The 21,347-nt window shown below is 44.4% G+C and overlaps 1 protein-coding gene across 1 annotated transcript in view; it reads right to left on the reverse strand.

The window, feature by feature from the left end:
• Nucleotides 1-1,593: 1,593 nt before the first annotated feature.
• Nucleotides 1,594-21,347, reverse strand: part of NDUFS2 (NADH:ubiquinone oxidoreductase core subunit S2) — a 102,548-nt gene continuing 82,794 nt past the window's right edge. The window contains exons 12-14 of the mRNA XM_086945431.1: nucleotides 17,920-18,003; nucleotides 8,542-8,599; nucleotides 1,594-1,876 (exon numbers count right to left, since the gene is read on the reverse strand). Coding sequence (XP_086801557.1) covers nucleotides 1,839-1,876; nucleotides 8,542-8,599; nucleotides 17,920-18,003 — 180 coding nt within the window. The 3' untranslated portion in view covers nucleotides 1,594-1,838. The remainder of the gene's footprint in view (nucleotides 1,877-8,541; nucleotides 8,600-17,919; nucleotides 18,004-21,347) is intronic.

A 21,347-nucleotide genomic window follows, 5' to 3' on the forward strand; every position in this document is an offset into this window, starting at 1 on the left:
GTTCAGAAATGAAAGTACACTGCCACTGTCTCTTGATGCAATTAAATGAAAGACATGAAAATTCACTACCACTGTTTCATAATGAAACATTAAACTACACTACCACTGTATTATGAGACATGAAAATACACTGCCACTGTCTTATGAGACATGAAAATACACTGGCACGGTCTCATAATACGACATGAAAATACGCTGCCACTGTCTGAGATACGAACCCGTCCTCCGCACTTAAGAGATTAAAGCCATCTCCATGTTTTTCTCTCATTCTTACCTTCCACCTGAGACGTTTTCAGTCTCCTCTTCTGTCACTGTTGTGTAGCAAGAGTGACCGGGGCTCTAATGCAATAAATGTTAGACATACCTGCTCTTTACGCAGGGCCTTGGTGCCACTACCTGCTGAGATTTATAGCTAGCTCAAGCTTTAATTTTCTCACAACCTACCTTTCTTTATCAGCACATCACCCCAGTAGCCATAAGGATCCTCATTTTCCCCATAAAAACATCTTTTACATGTAATAATAAAGAAGCAAAGCCAGGAGTTTTTGCAGAGACGACAGGGATTGAATAGGTATAGAGCAATAATCCACTCTAAACTTTTAAAGGAAATTAGGTGTACAGAAAGGTAGTGAGAGAAACAACGTTCCTCCAGTATCAATTTAGGTCTCAATACAATTTAACTGTTCACCAAATTCATGTCACCAACTCTAAAGCATTCACAGTGGCCCCTCCCACACACTATTCAGCCATTGGTTCATTTGGATTCGCCTCATTAAGCCATTTCTTGAGGAAGAGGTTATTCTTTTTTTGAATCGGGAAAGCGCCTTTACATGTACTGTGGCTATTGACTGTTTGGGGTGGTAGTCCACCTCCTTAAACAGTGCCTACCATCCCATTGCAATATCGGTGAAGCAAAGCATCTATGCACTGCAAAGGAGGCACATTTGTGCTCTTAATAGTGTTTCACACTTTCGCTCTGGACAACTAATGGAAACTTACATGCATATTCAAGTAAAATATATTGTTCTTTTGTGTAATGTCCTCTCTATATCCTAGATATAAACATTTGTTCAAAGACGAAAGCTAGAAGTGCCGAAATATTAATGTAATCATTAAATTAACTCCTCATTTTAATTTTAACCCATTTAAAAGTATTCAGGAACAATTTGTTTCTCATGCTCCAATATGGAGTTGACAAGGACCTTTATTTGAGATTTAAATACCTCACTGCTGCAGTTCTTAACCTCTGTGTTCCGGGTCATATATCGGACTCCAGCACAGCTCATTATCAGGCCCTGCTATCTGCTGCATGAATACAATAATGTAAAATAAAACCAGACTTCCCTTAACTTTAAAAGGAAAATGTAATCCTGTGTTTATTTAAACTGAAGGATATGAGCTACTCTGAAGGCGTTTGTGAGCCACTGATAGATCGCGATCTACTGGTTGGAGACACCGGATCTAAATGTAAATATATATATATATATATATATATATATATATATATATATATATATATATATATATATAATCTCTAAACACGTCATATATATGGTAATGGAGAAGACAAAGGAAAAAAAACAATTACTACTCTTAAATGAGACATTTTTTATTTTCAGCTTTTAACACCCTCCTATAATGTCATAAGGAGGGACTGGATCTATGTAGCTGATTTAAATAAGAAGCTACTTTAACACGTACTTGGATGCGGGTAAATCCCCAGAACATGACATGAGCAAACACACACCAGAGCGCACTGACGGTGTACATTCTGTAAAATAGAACACATTAATTTCTCTTTCGAGACATTCTTTCAGTCGCACTCGTTGGGTTGCTGCTTATCTGTCCACTTCCCCAAACACAATATCCTGAGTGCCTGCAAGAGAGATTATAAAAAGAGACAGGAAGAAAAAAAATTCCACGTTAGCATTTTCTTTTTGTGGCTGCCTCCCACACTTACCAAGTCTTTTAATCAGCACAGATAAACCTCTGTTAAAAGCACTCCATAACGTGTACGTCTATTAACCAGATGGACCCATATAAAATAATATATATATTTTTTAAATGTATCAATTTAAGCACAAAAAAATAGCACATCCCAACACTTTTATCGTCCAATGCAGGTTGAATGAAGTCTTCCCTCTTGTAAACAATTACCTCTAAAATGTACTAGTACTTGACATTAAAATGCAATTCACCAAACTTGGATTGTGAGGAATTTACTTGGATCCCTGAACCAATTGCCATACAGAACTGGTTACTTACTTTCCTTAACTTTTTTTCCTGATGGGTGTGGTGGCTTCCTAAAATTTCTTAAATTAACCTCGGGAAACCGACAGGAAGATTCTGAACCAATTTTTGAGTCAATGACTCAAGGTGCACCCCCTAAAGCAGAGGCCTCACACCCCTAGAAGCAATATGGCATTGTACATACGGTGCTTGAGAACAACGGACATAAATTCTGTCCACGTTTTTCCACGCCCTCGAGAGAAAAGTTGGCAGGGTCACAAGTAATCTGCCGGAGTCACTGTATTCATCAGAAGGAATGCTACCAAAGGTAATTATTTTATTCTTCTAATGTATTGTACCAGCAAATTCTTTAATAGAACCATTCACAATACTGCTCTGCGAAAGTGGCGAATAATTCTGCACTTTTGAGACAAACAAATGACTTACCTTCGGTAACTATCTTTCTGGTGGGTACTCAGTCTAACTGCAGACTTCTGACCTTTAGAATATTCTCAAGGTACCAGGCTGGATGCGGACATTTTACAGCAGTGCTTGACTGTACCGCTAGTTAGTGTCATGCGGCTTCTGCATAGAGTTTTTAGACAGATACCTTACAGTGAGGATGACATCCACAACCTCAGGAGGCAGAGCACATGCAGTCAAGTGCCACTGCTCATCCTCCAAGCATGGAGGTGTAGATTGTGCAGGCACAGAAGCCTGCTTCGACAGAAGAGCCTCCTGAAGTGGTAGCCAGAAGGAGAAATACATATGCCCAGAAGCTGCTGATACCACAATCTTCTGGCCCAATCCGGAGACAATGGGATGACTTGGCCCAGTCATTCCAGATCTTCAGAACTCAGGAGAGGTAGCTGTGGAGAAGGCGTAAAGGAGTCCAGTGCTACACTCTAACCGCAATGCTTCTCCAAGAGACAGCATGTTTTCGAACTCCAACACACAGATGCATTGATAGTGCACATTATAAACTGTGGCGAAAAGATCTATCCAGGGCTCCCCACACTGTCAGAAGACGTCCTGCACCTATTTAGGGTACAACGGTCAGGAGCCACTGGCAAAGCCCGACCAATCTGGAATATAAAAGTCCTGCTAGATGGTTCATGATCAGGGAAATGCACTGACACTCCAGCCAACCCCAGAGGCCCACAGGACCCATGACCACTCTTCATGTTGCAGTGCCACATTGCCATGTGTTGTCCATGGGAACCTGCAACTGCCTTTCACTAATGGATGGCAGGAAGGTCTTAAATTCCATGCAGCTGGCCAGCAATACCAATAGATTTATATGGAGCAGAGTTTCTGCCAGAAACCAGAGTCCTCTGATTGCAACCTCTCCAAGTGATCTCCTTAGCGGGGACACATTCGTCACCACCATCAGCTTGGGGTGGGGGAAAATTCTGTCGCTGGTTAGGGCGAGATAGAGCAGCCACCACTGCATATCTTATACACTTTACTCTGAAACTTGGATAACATCTGTCATGTTTCCTTGGTGCAGGCCCACTGAAACTTCAGATTCCAATGCAGAGTCTGCATATGCCACTTGGCGAGTGGACAAAAAGGATGCCTGAGGCCAGCAGGTCAAGAAGACTTCAAGCTGAAACAGCGATATCCGAGCTTGAATGTCGTAGACTCGTTGCGAGGGAGGAAAGGTTCAGAACTGCACTGTATCTAGTAGAGCTCTGATAAAAGGAAGCCTCTGTGAAGGAATCAGGCGTGACTTTGGCTCATTGATCAGGCACCCAAAAAATCTCAAAAGATTAGAAATTGCCTAGAGAAGTCTTTGACCGACTGGTCAAGCCCTCCTTCAATTACCAGTCTTTGAGGTAAGGATAACTGGTATAACCGCCCTCCAAAGATGAGCGGTAACCACCGCCATCACGGCCTCCCTTGAACCACAGGTAACATCTGTGAGACTGCAGGACAGGCACATGAAAGTACAATGGATGCAGGCTCACGGCAATCATCACGTCTACCAGATTCAGGGCAGTGTGAACTTGGGGCAGCGCAGTATGTGCATTTCAATTTCTCCTTCTGCAGGTAGGCATTCCGAGGGCACATATCTGAAAAAGGACAAGGGCTTCCATCCTTCATCTGCACAAGTAAACCAAGGGAGTCACAACCTGTCCCTGCTTCCAAGGGCAGCACCCTCTAAATTATTTTTTGGACATTAGTTACCTCGCCTCTTGCCACAACATTGATAGGATCGCCATTGAAAGTTGCTCTGATGTGGGAGGAAGTTGGGGCATGTTGGGAGCGGTAAAGGCAAAGTATTGCAGGATGATCTGGAGGACACATCGGTCGGAAGATATGGCCTGCCACTCTGGAAGAAAATGTCTGATCCTGCCTCCTACACGGAGGTTGTGCGCCCATAGGGACAAAATAAAGTGGCTTGGAGGCTGATTCAGCACACGCAGATAATGTGTGAAGCAGTGTCCCAGGAGACCTGCACTGCGTCTGATTGTTCCCGATCCCTGGCCACAAAAGGACTGGGGTGACCGATACAGTGGTGGTGGGGTTTGTAGATGTCAGAGGACTGTAGATGTATATAACTCAGCCCCCTGGAGTAGCCTTAAAAGTGTTGGGCTGCTGAAGAAACTGTCAGGCAGGAATTGAAATGCTCCTAAAAGCACTCTGGCGCTCCTCAGGGGCCAGTAAGGAGTACCATACATGGGAGACCCTGAGCAGGTACAAGTTATATACAGGACCCAAAAGCAGTAACCACACACCATCATGGGCAGCCTGTAACATCAACTCGAGGACCAAGCTCCCTTGCTTGCAAGTAGTAGTTCTACAGTATCAAGTAATGTAATCTAGGAAAACAGGTATACCTTACTAGAGTACGACTTATTGTTCGACTGCATGCACTGCTGTCATTAGCGCATGAACCGGATGAGACTATACAGTCTCTGAGCAGCAACTTCTTTGTATTAGGCCCATAGTGCCTACTATGAAATGAGCCATGGCTCACGTCACTGCAGCAACCACCTGTGCATGATGTAACAAAATACATATATTTATTTAAAAAGTTGCACTGTGACTCGCATGGCCGACGAACAGAGGCATAACGGAGTACCGATCTAGGACAGGCTTTCGTCATGCTTTCAGCCACACAGCAAGGATGCCACTCTATACGCACATATAGAAAGACACATACAATCACACGCAGTCCCAGTACACAGGGAAACAAACATTCATACAAAGTTTGTGCCAGCTGAACACAAAGCTTACCTGTGGAAGTCCTCTTCCAAATCAGCTTGTTGTATGCTCTTAAACTTTAAGGCACACTATTCCTAAATTTTACAACTCATAGCTCTGGCAATCGGCACACCTGAGCCAGGCCCACAAACTACTACCAATCAGAAACCTGGATAGGGTTATATGTAGACCCTTTTGTCTCCATTCCGACAGGGCAAAAATGTGTATGATTTACAAGCCTGAAAACGCCATTACCTTTCATTGTGCACTCTCTAAAGTGTGTGCAGCATGTCCGATAGGTGTACGGCTGTTGAGTAACAGCCATTGTCAGACACATGCACGATGCAGCCAGTGGGGGCCTCTTCTGCTGCAATTGTGACATTGCAGCTTTTACATGCAAACAAATGATCATTGAAAAAGCTGCAATATTTTGAGGAATTAGTGGTAGAGAGAGGCAGCGGACCAGCACATTGGTGCCTCTATGGATGAGCAGCCACTAGTCACAGTCCAACATTTATCATGGATCCTGCTGCACTGTTTATAGGTTTACAAGATTTTCTCGGTCTAGGATTTAGGCTCTTTCTTCGGGTTTTTACCCACACTATAGGCACCATCTGTCTGCATGCAGCTGAGAACAGGCTACATTATCCATAGGCCCAATCGGCATTGGTCTTGGGCTTTACAATAATATTAGGCATCAGCTCACTAAGCACTCAGGACTGTGCTACAGAAGAATATGTTGTTCATAATATCTTAATATCTCACAGTTCCTATTTCAGAAACATGTGCCATCTTATAGTGAGAGTCAGCAGGCTATATGAGCATATAAAGCTAAACATTGACTGAAGCAACTTAAAAGAGAAGCTGTAGTGTGTGGAAGCAAAAACAGACCTGCATACCGTTTCTCCTTTGAATGAAATGAATGAAATGAATGAAATGAAATGGGGTTTTATAAAGCGCACTTCTACCCTGAGGCCTCGTAGCACTTAAGACGGGTGGGAGGAGGCAGCCATCAGACTGTGAAGTTACTGGAAGAGGAAGGTTTTCAGACGTTTGCGAAACTTGAGTAGGTCAGGTTCGCTACGTAGGATAAGGGGCATGGAGTTCAAACAGGAGGCGGCGTTCCAAGAGAATGAACGGCCCCCCATCTAGCTCATTTAATTTTCCGAGTTGCTGCCAGAAAGGTGGTACTGGAGCGTAGAGTTCTTGGGGGGTGGTAGGGGGTGACTAGGGAGCAGATCAGTGCAGGGCCTGCGTGGCACATAGCTTTATGGGCTATGCACATCGCCTTGAATTGGATCCTGGCCTGTATAGGCAGCCAATGGAGTTTTTCCAAGGCGGTTGACCCGGAGTGTCTCCGAGACATTCCAAGCAGTAGGTGTGCTGCAGAGTTCTGAGTGACCTGAAGTTTTTTGATGGAGCTCGCCGAAGCGCCTAGGTACAAGGCGTTCCCGTAGTCGAGGCGGGACAGGATAATAGCCTGCACCATGATCCTCGTAGCCTGAAAATTTTCCTCAGCATCCTCATCAGGCCGAAGCAAGTTGCAGGTGCTGTCTAGCCATACTCCAAGACTTTTGATCTGGTATTTGGGTTCTGGTAGGGTGCCCATATAGGTCGGCCAATCCATGGTTGCTCTGGGAGATGGGGTCTTCCCCAGGAACATCAGTTCCGTATTGTCCCCATTTAATTTCAGATGGGAGAGTGCCATCCAATCGGCTACTGCTTCCAGGCAGCTACCCAGGGTGCTAGACGCGCCCTCTGGATGGTTGAGCGCAACCACCAGTTGGGTGTCGTATCCGTCGGTGACAATTTTGATGCCGAAGGGGCGCACTATCTCTGCTAAGGGCTCCATATAAATATTAAAAAGGGTGGGACTTGGGAAGAGCCCGGGGGGACCCTGCAGTTGAGGGGCCATAGTTTGGATTGAGTGGCACCCTCCGAGACCTGGAACACCCGTCCTCCAAGAAGGATTGCAGCCAGGTGAGTGCTAGCCCTGTGACTCAGAGGTGTCTTATGCGTGAGAGCAAGATGTTGTGATTCACTGTGTCAAAGGCGGCACTAAGGTCCAGCAAAATATTTGCTGTAGTGCCGACTTGGTCCATGTACCTCCGTGCTGACTCAGTTACTACCAAAAGGGCAACTTCTGTCCCGAGCTTCGGGCGGAAGCCTGCTCGAGAGTCATGGAGTCCGTTGTTCGACTCCAGATGGTTGACCAGAGTGGAATTGATATGCTTCTCTAGCAGCTTGCCCAAACATGGCAGGAGGGAGATTGGGCGGTAAGAAGCCTTGCACCAAAGTCAGAGATGTCCCACATTACTTGTAAACTGAATATGTTAAATCACCTAAAGTTAATCTCACAAAGCATGTACTAACAGGAATCACATACAGGACATGAGGTGCTGAGAAACTATGCACTGGTAACATATGAGCCAAAATCTCCACATGCACTATTTTAAGCTTGTGACTTGAGCCATATATGAGAATCTAGACAAATACAAGCAAAGTCAATGACTCAAATCCTACAGTCACATAAAATGGTACTCAGTGCCTGGAAAACAACAGGCGCAAACAGGGGGAGTCCAAATGTTTAATGGCAGACCCAACTCCATCCAGAGTAAGAAGTGACCAAGAAATCAAACTTGGCAGCATCTGGACTCAAAATTCAGACCACAATCAATTTAATTCTGGGCCATAACAAGCTTTTATTCATAACATGATGTTCCATAAGTTTAGCAGAAAAATCTGTGCTTTGAGAAAGAGTGGCCTACAGAATGATCAAAGCCTATATAGACTCTTAGTAGATGCATTGGATAAACAAGTGTTTGTTAGAATTATTACACAATGATGACGTTTTTCAGAAAAAGATTTTCTACCTTTGACTAATAATGATGCTTTATCACACATTTTCAGTTTATAATTTTCTATGGTAGTTCAGGGCTGTTTCAGACTAACGGTCACAAGTATAAATGTTTAACTAATGAGCTGAAACAAACTGTCATATCCAGTTACATTCTCCCTTTTACAAGCAGATAATATTTTAAACCGGTAAATGTATAGATGATCAAACGTTGAAGAATCATCCCACATGAAAGATAAACCTACCGATGATTGCCACAACATCTGCCAACATGTGCCCCTGGGCCATCTTATCCAAGCCAGCCTATGGAGGAAAAGCATACATGTAAGAGGCTTGTCTAGCATTACCTGCTTTTATTCATTGAACGCCACATTAAAATCAACATATTTTGATATCCTTTTACAAATTAAAAATAATGTGAACACTGAAGCACATCAGCAGGTAGGATCATTATATGCCTCAACTGGGGAAAAAATGCAATTTTTTGATCAGTTGTTGCATTTTAGGATAATGAAATTCTAGCAGTTGAGGACACATTACAAACAATAAAATGGAGTACGTTCATTGGGCGGGACCAAACTTTTGAAATAAACAGAATAAAAAAATATTTGCGCACATGAGCTATCCCTCATGCTGCCATGTCCTGCCATGGCAGCATCCAGCTGAAGCAGTTGTTTGCATGTAACTATAAACAAAGACTTAAAGCTTAACAGGGTCGAAGAAACATGTTAATCCGTCCGAGGTTCATAAATTGAATATTAAATCAGGCAATTTTAACCGCTATATATCGAGTGTCATGTGGCCAAAACTGTGATGATTATTTAAAAAAACTCCTCAAAGTACTTGTTATAACCTCCGCACATCAGTATCCCCTTGCTTGGCGCTGGAGGTAGAAGGACTATGCGGCCACCCCAAAAAACATGCAGAACCAAGGCACAAGAGCTGGAGGATAAACTGTGCCTTAATTGCATGCGGACACAAATGGTACCCTACTGTTTCAAATGCTTCTCAAAGCCCAGTTGCATGGCACCTGGTTTTGGGAAGAACCAGCATTATCCTGTTGCAATACACAGCTGCAGTTCTAAAGCTAGCCTTGGCAATGGCACGAGTTAAGGAGGGAACATTTTAATATCGGCAAGCCTCAATCAGGCTAGTTCAAGCCCGTTCGCGATACCACCTGCAGAGTTCACCGGAGGAAACTGCCTACGTCAACAATGATAAGCGCAAAACGAATGAGGGCAAAATAAGTTTTTTAAACTCTGGGTAGTGGTGGTGCATGTTTGATCCACCCTCCAGCAGGAAGGCATTATAAGCCATGAGTATGAAGTGAAATAAAATGTTTCCTTTTTCCAAATAGTTCTTTGGATGCCCTCTATTACTAACACATTTGTGTTCCAGCTCTGAGTGCAGAAAGCAGTGCTCCATCTGAAAGACTAGACCTGCTTGCTTTTCAGTTCATTTGCTTCTTTTGTCCTATCCTCAAGATATCCAGGCTTTATATCCATCATGTTTTCTAGCAATGAGATTGTTTTCCTTCCAGTCGTGCGCGGACAATCCAGACCTACGACTGGCTCTGTCTGTCAAGTTACCTTTCATTCAATGCAGAAAGCCTTGTTGAAAATCATCATAGAGAGAAATGCCTTGGCCACAGAGGCGGACATAGATTCATGCCTATGCGCAAAATGTAAAAAAAGCTTTACTTCCCCTCAGAACAGATTCTTCTACTCCCAATGACTCTGCAGCAGTTACTCATTCTCCCACTAAGGCGTAGTGCTCCTAAGAGCACTCCTTCAAACACCGGCTTGCACCAGTAGCAATTCTTATGATTTTAAACACTTTATTACCTTTTGGCAGCTTATCTGTCACCCCGATCACACATACAAATTTTAGACCATCTACTGTGAACCAGCCTCTATGAATTTTCAAAGCAGCCTCATTTTTCCATTCAACACAATAATGTGAGGCTCATAAATTTGTTTATCTGTTATCAGGGTTTAAAAACCGTATGCAGAATGGCAAATATTTGCCTACAGGAAAAGATAGGATACAACTCACATTCGATCACTGAATGGAGGAGCTGAGGTACAGAGAGGCGGACTGGGTTCTGTGTACAACAGAGCAATCCAGCGCAAAAAAGGTTCCGGGAAGCCCATCCTGCGCAGTACTGTAAAACTAAATACCAAATCCACTGAGTCAAAGGCCTTTGCCGCATCCAATAAGGCTGCAGCTGCTAGCAATTCAGGATTCAATTGGTGAAACATTGCAAAGATAGTCCTGAGGTTTTGCGTAGTGGATCTTGGCGGTATAAAACCAGCCTGATCTGGCAATATGAGATTCTGCAACAAAGGTTGTATCCATGTTGCAATAATTCTAGCTAAAATGTTGGCATCTATATTTATTAAAGACAGTGGGCGGTAGGATTCACACTTAACTGGGTCCTTGCCTGTTTTAGGGAGAGTGATCAGTAGCGCCTCTCTCAGCGAGGTCGGGAGCAAGCCCTCCTCATATGCCTCTTCATACATCTCAGCTAGATGTGGGAACAATAAATCTCGAAAAATTTTAAAAAATTCCCCGGGGAGCCCATCCACCCCGGGAGCTTTATTATTGAGAAGAGAGTCAATAGCCTCTTTGATCTCATCTTTCGTAAAGTGAAGACACAGGTATTCCCGATGATCATTCGATAGCCATGCCAGTGCAAACGTCGTCTAAGTAGTGGCAGATTTCAGAAGGGGACACAGTAGTTTGTGTGGAATGTAGGAGAGTATAACATTCTGCAAAGCAGTCTAGAATCAATGGGGTGTCATATGAAAGTTGTCCTTGCATGTTTGTTATTTGTGTTATATATGTAGACTGGTGGGGTGGCCGTATACTGTGCGAAAGCGCCCATCCTGGTCTACCCCCCTCTCCAAAGTTACGTGCCGTCTATTTACGGGAGATATACTTAATCTCATCTTCCGCGAATTCATGATAGTTATCAACCTTCTGCCTAATATGGGATAGTATATTGCGGTTCTGAGTGGCCGCAAATTCTGTCTCTAACTGTTGGATCTCCCTTTCTGCCAGTGATAATTGCTGTTGAATGGTTTTCAATATACCTGCACTCTTTCCTATACAGTGTCCCCTTTTAGTAGCCTTAAAGGCCTCCCAGATTGTTTTCGCACTACTAAAGGACCCTGCATTTAGATCAATTTATTTATTTTATTTATTTGAAAAGTTTTATATAGCACTGGCTAGACCCGGAGGTATCAGAGCGCTTTACATGAGGATCAGCTAGTTACAGGTAACAAAATTAGACCAGTTACAGGAGCCACGTATAGACATAGGAGGAAAACATGAGATTACACAGAAATGTGAGTTACAAACGCGTAGCATAGCCAAGACAAATATCTTGTGGGGAGTGACAGGTAGAGGGGTATGTTAAACAGGTGTAAGGGAACCAGGTAGGAAACAAAACGGGAAGGTGAGGAAAACAATGTCCGGCTGGGTAGGTGTCGGCCAAGGGGTGAACCAGAGCCAAACTCCTCTATAGCTGCATAGGACAACTCCACCGGGCATCAGCCAAGGTTGCTCAGGTAAAACAGGGGTAAGGAGTGCAGATAGGAAACACAACGGGGAGACGAGGAAAAACAATGTCGGATGTCCGGCTGGGTAGGTGACGGCCGAGGGGTGAACCAGAGCCAAACTCCTCAAAAGCTGCATAGGACAGCTCCACAGTGCATCTGCCAACGTTGCTTGGGCACCGAGGTGAGTATATTTGAAAAGTATTAAATTGCGCTGGCTAGACCCGGGGGTATCAGAGCGCTTAACATGAGAAAGGCATACAGAAAGATTACAGGGTTACATAAGTTACTGGAGCATAAACATAGCATAGCGAAGAACAGTGATTTAAAAATTACATCAGTTACTAGAACAATTAAATAACAATAGAAAACAAGTTCTGTGGAGCATGGGATGAGGTGGGGGGAAAGTAAAGGGGAAAAGAAAGCAGAACAGTTCTGGCAAACCTGCCATGGAGGAAAGTACTTCACGATAGGGGGAGCAGGCTCATTGGTATAGGCCAGCTGCGTCTCAGCATTTTCACTGCTGCTTTTGTTGGGCGGAGGTAGAGTGCATTCTGTCCGCTTCCGCCTCCATCTTAGGGTCAGGCGGTTATTTGTGAACGATCATCGCAAGGTTAGAAGGAAACTGATCCTGTGAACAAAAGCTGTCCGCCTTGTCGGGAAATGGGTCCGGTGAAAAACCCCATGAGAGAGGCGTTCCAGCGGGGCAGCACGGCCGATGTCTCAGGACCTTCCGAGCAGGATATTAAAGTTTCTCGTCCTCCGCCACTTTGAGACTTCCCATTTCTTTGTTTAGCGGGACATCAGCAGTGGTTTTGCCCAAAACAGCGCAATCGCCAAGCCACGAAAGACCACAATGGCAGCGCTCCATGCCCAGCGCAGCAGGGTGATTTGGCCCCAGAGCTACGGTGGCAGCTCGAATGGCCCCACCAAGGGGGGACCCGGGCGTCACCACTTCAAAACTGCAAGGCGTCTTCGGAGGAGGTAGGCTGGACGACACACATACTCCACAGGCAAAGGAAACAAACCCGCAGCGGAGAAGAATGTCCGATGGTACAAGGGCAACAGCTTCCATCCGCCTGGAGGTGGCGGGGTCGTCGATCATACAAGCCGGAGGGTTCAACGCTGCAGAGAAGCAGCGAGGCAGTTGGGGAAGAGGACTACGGAGTCCAAGCGGACCTTCAAACCGGTAAGCCACAAATAAATCGGAGATCAGGAAAAAATGTGGCATTTGAAGTAGGTAGTTTGGGAGTGGAGGTCTGGTAAATAGGGGATATCTACCGGTTTGGAGATCACCAACACGGGAACTCCAGAGGAGAGCTCCTACCTGGCGGCGTATATCGATCAATGTATTCTACTATAGCCTGATGCAGCGCAGAGCAAAATACCTGGTCTAGGAGTGCTCCCTGTTGCAAACGCCATGTAAACTGACGCAGAGTGCGAGTTGGGACTGCGAGCACCAGACGTCTGGGCGCATGGTCTGACAGTGTCTTAGGCATGTGGTCCATGTCCATGTACTAACATCTTGTGTAGCTAGCCAGTAGTCTATTCTCGACCACGTATTATGTACCATGGATGTGCAAGTGCCCTCCCGCGACCCGGGTATCTGAAACACCACAGATCAGTCATTGTGCATTCTACCATGCCATCTCTAATCGCCTTTGCCGCTTTCCTCCCATATTGTTCATTACATGAAGACCTAAGGCAGGATCTAAGCACGCGTTAAAATCCCCACCCCATATAATGGGAGTGGGTGGTAGATCTCGTAGTTTTGCCCATATAGAACCAAAAAATAAGCGTCTCATCAGTGTTTGGGCCATATGTTGTGACTATGGTTAAGGCGGTGCCTGCAAAGTTTCCCTGTACTAGGACGTATCGCCCCTGGTCGTCTTTGATGGAGCTAATAAGGGTAAATGGGGTACCACGTCGAACCAGGAGCATTACTCCTCTGGCATAGGTGGATTAGGAAGATGCCATTCTGTAAGAACCCCACCTTGCACCTATTCTCTTCTCTGTGGTATCTGTAAGATGTGTTTCCTGCAGGCAGGCAACATCTACCTTAGGTCGGTCTAGGTATGCCAGAACCTTGTGAATTTTCGTGAATTCTGAAGGCCTCCGACATTCCAGGTCAGGAATGTTAATGATCTAGTGTACTGCGTTCTTTTATCCGTATGCATCATTGCCTGTGAATTGGACTTGCCAGTGACTTGTGTGTTGGTCTCTGCGACGTAAGATGGTATCTTCTACAGTCATGCTGGCCAGGATTTTCGAATTTTCACCCCACCCATCCCCCTCCCACTTAGCCAACCCCGTAACTACGGCGAAGACAATGGAAAAAAGACCAGGTGACTCCCCTCACCCCTCCCTCCCGTTTTTGAAACAGGAACTTGGTGTGGTGCACACAGGTTGGCGGGAGCTGCCAGCCATGATATTCCGGCAATATAAAAATCGCAAGGGTGGTCACATCAAGAAACTCAAAGGTTTTGTACACCTGTGACCTATCCTTGATAGTGCAGCACATCTCTTGTCATAAGTGACCCTTTTTTGTTTAACTAAGCGCAATACACATATAACACAAAGTCATGAAAGGGTTGCTAAAAACCCAGTATCAGAGTATGCATTTATCTATGCGAGTGGTTACAGAGGCGTGTTCTTGTATCTGCATCTTGCAACCTCACACCGGCGGTGCCGGTGGAGCAAGTCAGTTATTCAACGTCAAATGTGTCCTGCTGTTCATCCGGGCCGCCCCTCGGTGACTGCCTCCTGGGGGCTTGGGGGCTTTTTTGCTGTAAAAACTTGAGCACATCCTTAAGTTCATTATACACAGTTGACTTGTCGCCATCCGTGATCCGCAACAGCGCGGGGTCATCATTGCATATGGAATGTTCTGGTCACGAAGCTGCTTCTTCACTGGCAGGAACTGCTTTTGGGATTCCTGGACCTGCTGTGTGAAGTCGGGGTATATGGAAATGTCCATTCCTTCATGCTTTAGACTTCCCAGTTCTATGGATTTCCGGAGCGCCGCATTACAATCTAGTTTAGTAGCCTGGCAATGATCGGCCTTGGTCTGGCGCCCAGTGGAGGTGGTGGGGCCAGTGATCCATGTGCCCGTTCAACAATAAAAACACCAGAGAAAGTTTCCCTTCCCAGCAGAGTCGTTAGCAGTCCTTCGATGTATTTTTCCATCAGGCCTGTGTTATTGTCTCCGCAATACCCATTAGTCGAAGGTTGTTCCTTCTTCAGCGTGCTTCGGAGTCTTCGGCCCTCGCCATTAGGGCTAGTATGGTTTTATCCATCTTACCCTGCCGCTGGTCCATTTGCTGGTGCACATCTTCAACATCAGAAATTCTTCATTCAGCCATTTCTATGCACTCCGTATTCTTCAGACATCCAATCCACTCTATGTGAGGGTGTCTATTTTCCAATTAATATTTGTTAGGTTGGCCTGTATAGTCGTAAACATGGAGTGCACATCCCAGGAAGCTTCTACGACTGTGGGCGCCACTGCGTTCTGAGTAGGTTGCTGAACCTCCTGACCCCACTTGGTTGCTTTTTTCATTTGTTCGAATTGTAACTTTGATTGGGTCCTGTCCGTTTTCCCCATGGTCCTCCTGTAGGGTCTGTAAGGGGTGCGTGCCTTTGCCTATCCAAATTAAATATTCAAAATGCGCCGTTATCTTTGACCTTTGCCCCTGTCTTTAGGCGCATCAGATACAGTCCGCTCAGGGATGCCTTTCTTACAACGGCGCTGGGCCCTCGGACGTCGCTGCCAACTTCCCCACTGTTAAGCAGTTTCTCCCGGGCGTTGTTTTATGATTAGCTTGCTGTGTGCCAGTCTATGGCGTGGCAAGTGGACCTCCCCATCAGCAGTTCCTCTATGTTGCAGCTAAATTTGTACTGCTCTTTTTCGGACCCAGCACCTTCCAAACAAAACCCCAAGGCAGACTCAGGTGATGTTCAACATTTGGTTCCTAATCTACTTGTGCCTGTGGGGCCCACCAACACTTATCAACGCACTGAATTTCCTGGCCGCAGCCCTCTATGGCGCACTAGGGTAGTGGAAGTAGTTCATGGACAAGGCTGCTGCTGGCCGCGCTGTGAGCAGACTCGCCCTCCTGTGTATTGGGGCTGTAGCAGGCAGACCCTGGACTTGGTCTGCCCGATCGTGCTGTCTTCCCCTGTAAGGTGTATGTGCTGTGTCGACGGGGGCGCCGTCCCCCGGTAAATGGCAGCTGTGGCGTATCTTGATTATCGTGTCAAGCTAAGGTCTGCCCCAGCGCACCACCTTTACCCTTGGTTGCCCCCTCAGTCGACACTTTCAGTGTGTGCCTTTAATTTCTCACAATATCTGCATTGGGGGCCTTGCAGTCTCACCTTCACGATCCCACGGCCGTGGTTCGCCTTGATGTCCTCCCATGCCGGAATCTCAGGGTTAATGCTGCATAGGTTTTTGTGCCCTCTGGCGCCACAACCGATGCCGTCTTTCGCCACTCATTTGTTGCTCCGGCCTCGGTTACGCTGCTCAGGCCGTGTGAAGGGGTATTGAGTTTTTTGTGCGCCGCCCTCGAGTAGCGGCTGCGTGCGTCCGCCGCCTCCCTGCTACTTGCAGCAAGGATTGGCGATGCCGCACTGCAGGATGGGGGCTGCCACTTGCGTGCTCTACGTCACGGCCGGTGTTTACTTGAGCTCGCGGCTTCAGCCCACGTCTTCCTAACCTGGGCCTCCCTTACGCCGCACGGCCACGCCTGATCTCCAGCTTCTCCAGATTGATTTTCACGCCAAGCGGGTTTCTAAGGACGGATCCAGTCCTCCAATGCAGTTCTGCAAAGGACACAAGCTTCATGGAGCTCACTAGGTGCAGGATAGATTAAGGATTGTTACGTGACCAAAGTAGCTCGCTCAAGAAGCGGCCATCTTCGGGCTTGGCTAGCTCTGCCCCCGATATCTCATTTCTATAGTATATTTTCATTAAGATTAACCATATAAATTCCATTTCAGCTATTTAGTCTATTACCCATTCATCTAGATTATTTAGGCAGAGCTGAACACCATCACCTGAATATTAGTTAACATGATCGATTAATGTCACACAGAAAGATCCCGCCCTAAAACTATGTATTCGTAGTTCGCTTTGGTAGCAACATATGAATTTGTAGTGATTTACTTGTCAAACTGCACTCTACAAGAGCACTAAGGAAGGTTGTAACAATATCCAAGTTGCTTGACCTACATTAATGTCACTAAAATCTACTACACATGGTAAACAGCTGAGATGCGTTCAATGTACATGGCGGAGGTGTTGTCATTTGATGAGGCCTCAACTAGAAGTTTTTCTTAACACCAAAATATTGAATTCAACAATATTATGAGGTAGCATGTCTGAACTCATCTTTTTCAAGTTACCGACAATAACAATCAATCACCAGCCAAAGAAAAAGCTTAAATAATTTTCACAGCCAGTATTTAGTTTAGGTTCGTTGGACTTCTCAAACAACATGAGAGAGACCTGGATTCATGTCTTAGTAGCATTTTATTTTAATGTAATCACTATGATTCAAGACACAATGTGAGGAAAACCTTTTTCACCAATAAAGATAACGTCACACATTAACCTTTTGAGCAAAAAGTTTTTTTTTCTAGATGATTATGCGACAGCAGTAACATTCTCCTATTACCAACAAAATAGACGTGCAAGCAGATCTACCATACGCTTGAAAATTAGATCTAGCAGGAACAACGTTTTTTGAGAATGGCTTCCAAAGGACATGAATAACAAGTAGAGAGAGGAGAACCAATTCAAGGGGTTGGTATAACAAAAAGTGAATTAAAAGTACCCCTCTATTACAAACAATCGTTCCAAGACTAAGCCGTTAGGGAATGAACAGAGCCACCCATTCTGGAATCTGAATTGAACTACTAAGTTTTTAAAGTGTTACAGCTGCTTCTACACAATTTGATGAGACTGCATACATTCTTGCACATACGGATAGGACGTCTGGATGTATGACTACATTTATTGATCATCATTTGCAGGAACAGACAATAGTAAGAAACAAATCTTACCAAGTGAGCAAAACCTGGTGCTTTGATTTTGCAGCGATAGGGTCGGCTACTACCGTCCGAGACAAGGTACACACCAAATTCACCCTGTAAACAAGAAAAAGCCAAACTAGTCACAAAGAGAGCTTTACCAAGTCACAGATGACAATACACATGCCCGAGAAGGCTGCAGATGTACATAAAAAAAAGCATCACTGAATTTGAGCAGACTGAAGAAAATGACTTTTTTCTCTAGTAAATTAACTATTTTAAATGCAAGTAGAGTTTGGTGTTTCATACCCTGCTTTATATCTAGCTCCATAGACAAGTTTCAGCTGTTAGCATTACAGCTTACTTACATTTCACATTTGTATGTTACAGCCCTGTTTTGTACAGGAAACCACCATAACAAGAAGATCAAAACATTATATCATAAGTTCCTTAATAATGAAGAAATTAGCAAAGTTTTTAGACATGTACTGAGAACCACCCTATAGCAAGATTCCATTTTAATCTCAAACCAGTTTTGCCCAAAATGTCTCTAGGATGGCCATTGTTGACAGACAGTTCATTAGGTCTTCATTTCTTGTTAATCTTAGGATTTATTTGTAGTTAAAACATACTTAGTCCTGTAGTACCCAGTGGCAATGATAATAGAAAAATGAAGTACATTTCTTGCATCACCTCACTCATCCTTTTATTTCTCATCAGGCCACTTTCCTTTGTATTCAATATCATTTGTACTTTCCGGTATCTATAAGCTTGGGGTAAACAAAAGGTCAGCCCATCGACTGCAATACCCCCACCTCCAACAGCGATAAGTCAGAGAATTTGCCTCAAAGTTTAATAAGTGTTTAGGCTCTCAAAGGTCGTTGTTAAAGAACAACATGTCTCAATAGCTCAGTATCATGAAAAAGTCTGTGACAGAGTGAAATGGGAACATTGACGGAGCTTGTGCAGTCAGGATAAAAAAAGTTTGCTTTTATTCCACTACAGTTTCCAAGTCTTGGTATCTTTCATAGATTCACGGGCTTTGAATTATTCACCAGACTGGCTGCCCCTGTTGAAGAGTTGTGCCCAGAAGTAATAAAACAGATTTAAAACAACAGTACTGGACCTTATCAACCAAATCAATTTGGATGTGGCAGGCAGCCAAAGCGAAGGAGTGGCTTGTCCCGCCTCTACCATGGAGGCTTTATCCTCAGATTTTCACAACAGGTGAGGAGAAGAAACGTTATAAAAGCATCGTACAGAAGGAAACTAGGTCAATGTAACTTTAACAATACCAATACTAAAGAACAGCAGTTATAGTGAAGTATCTCTCTATTGTCCAACATAGATGTATATGCTTTGGTTTTAGAGAAGCAGCAGTCAAAATAGGAAAAATAGGGAAAGCTGAACTGATACTCATGTTATTGAAGCTGGTAACAGAGTACCATATGTCAGACGTTGCACCTTTCCTCAGACTGGCCTTGTAGGTCGTAGTAAGGAAAAAGGCTTGATACCTCAACCACATTGTCACTTACAAAATACCAAGCAAAAAATGAAATGCTAGTATAGCTCTTATGCCTCTTGTATTGAGCAAGGATGGATAAATAGTTTGCAAAGTTTTCTAAACATTAAGGTGTGGGCCAATGAACCATTTAACATCTCCTGAATGAGGGAAATTCCTCGAACAATAGGAAATGTTCACTAAATTACAGGACGATTATGGTAGAACTGTGCACGATATTTCAAACAAATTTGGTATTGGCTTGACACTTTGACCTTAATTTATTTTGTAAATGTTCTTTCATGGAGAAGGCCAGGCTGTCCCCATACTTATTTTAGTTTTATAAGCCAATAGGACATTAGTCTTCAATGTAATGAATAAAGTTTCAGCTTCAGATATGGACTCCAAACATCGATTTATGCTGCTTGACAGGAGGTGGATTGTATACAGGAGAAAAAGAGCCAAAAGATGTTGCATAAACTGTGTTGGGACACGTTGCAAGAAAAGATACGAGTCTTGTTGTCTTCAAAGTCTCAATATGACAGGCTGGACCGATCAACAGATACTTGGATGGAGGAATAGGTGTGGCCTAAGTGCCTCAAGATCAGTATGTAGATAATGCAACAACTGCCGGAGCTTGAGGTAATAGTGGATGCAACACTCTTCTCCCTCATTAGTAATAATGGGGATAAAGAGCTTCGGGACAAGTTAGAAGCCCTTGAAAACAGCACAGGAGAAACATCATCAGGATTTTGAATATACCACAAGGATTTGATGGAGAGAATATCAAGAGTTTTACGATCAGTCCCCTTATATTGACGAATAAAATTAGAAGAAGATATTCAAAGGGTTCCTAGTGATCCGTTTTCACGAAAGACAGCAAGGAAAACTCAGAGGAAAATCCTTGTTAATTTCAAGTCATACTCTCTTAAAGAGAAAATCCTTGTGGGTCCTTAAAGCAGGGAGCTATCAGAAGGGAGACTGGCCCCTCTCATATAAGGTCGGATCTCTCACGAGCTACGCAAGATAGACAATGGGAGTTAGGGGAGTTTATTCAAGACCTTAGAGAACTGGGTGCTACTGCTTATATTTGTTTCCCCGTCTACCTGAGACTTATATGGAACAACCAAATGCATAATTTTAGATACCCTAACAAAGTTAGCTCCTTAATTGAACAGACTAACGTGCAGCAGAAATGACAGACTCCATTGGCGTGGTGTAGGGGGAGAGCTTGAAGAGGAAATCTTTTAGAATACCTTTAGTTATTAGGGAGGGTTCCCCAGGGTGGGCCACCACCAAAAAACCCCAAAATATACACAGTTTTTTTCTTTTTCTCACGGGTGGGCGAGCATGTGGGAGAAAATAAAAGAAATAATACGTCCTCATCATATAAAATAGACCAGCTAGATGTGCTAGGGTCACAACTATATTCAGTTAGTCCCGGCCATCAAAGTTTAATCTATGACGAGCCTAGGGAGACCTAGACATTTAAAAGTTCTAACCTTGAGTGTCACTGGTCTTAGGGTTGCCTCCAGAAGAAAGAGAATCTTAGAATATCTTAGAGTATCTTAGGCTCTCAGATTGTGAGGTTTTCCTTTGGCAGGAATCGCATTTACATAAAGAGGAATGGGGAGAGATTAAAAGGACAGAACTGGATAGACCACTGCGTGTGTACCACCACTCAGTCATGCTCGGTGAAGGGGATGGCGCTTCTCTTTAAGAAGTCCATTCAAGCCACTCTGGGGGAGTGTGTTGTTGATTTGGCAGGAAGATGGGCAATAGCCCAGGTTAACATTTTTAGCTCTTGGTTGGCATTTGTAGGGTACTAAGGGCCTATTTTAGACTATCCCGCCCCCTTCGTGCTTTATTCCTCCATCTTGTACACCTTAACCTCCCTATTATACTAGGAGGGGATTTTAATATAGTAATTGATCCTGCTCAGGACAAATCGTCCATGAGG

Source organism: Lissotriton vulgaris, chromosome 12 (assembly GCF_964263255.1).
Source record: "Lissotriton vulgaris chromosome 12, aLisVul1.2, whole genome shotgun sequence".
NCBI classification, from domain to species: Eukaryota; Metazoa; Chordata; class Amphibia; order Caudata; family Salamandridae; genus Lissotriton; species Lissotriton vulgaris.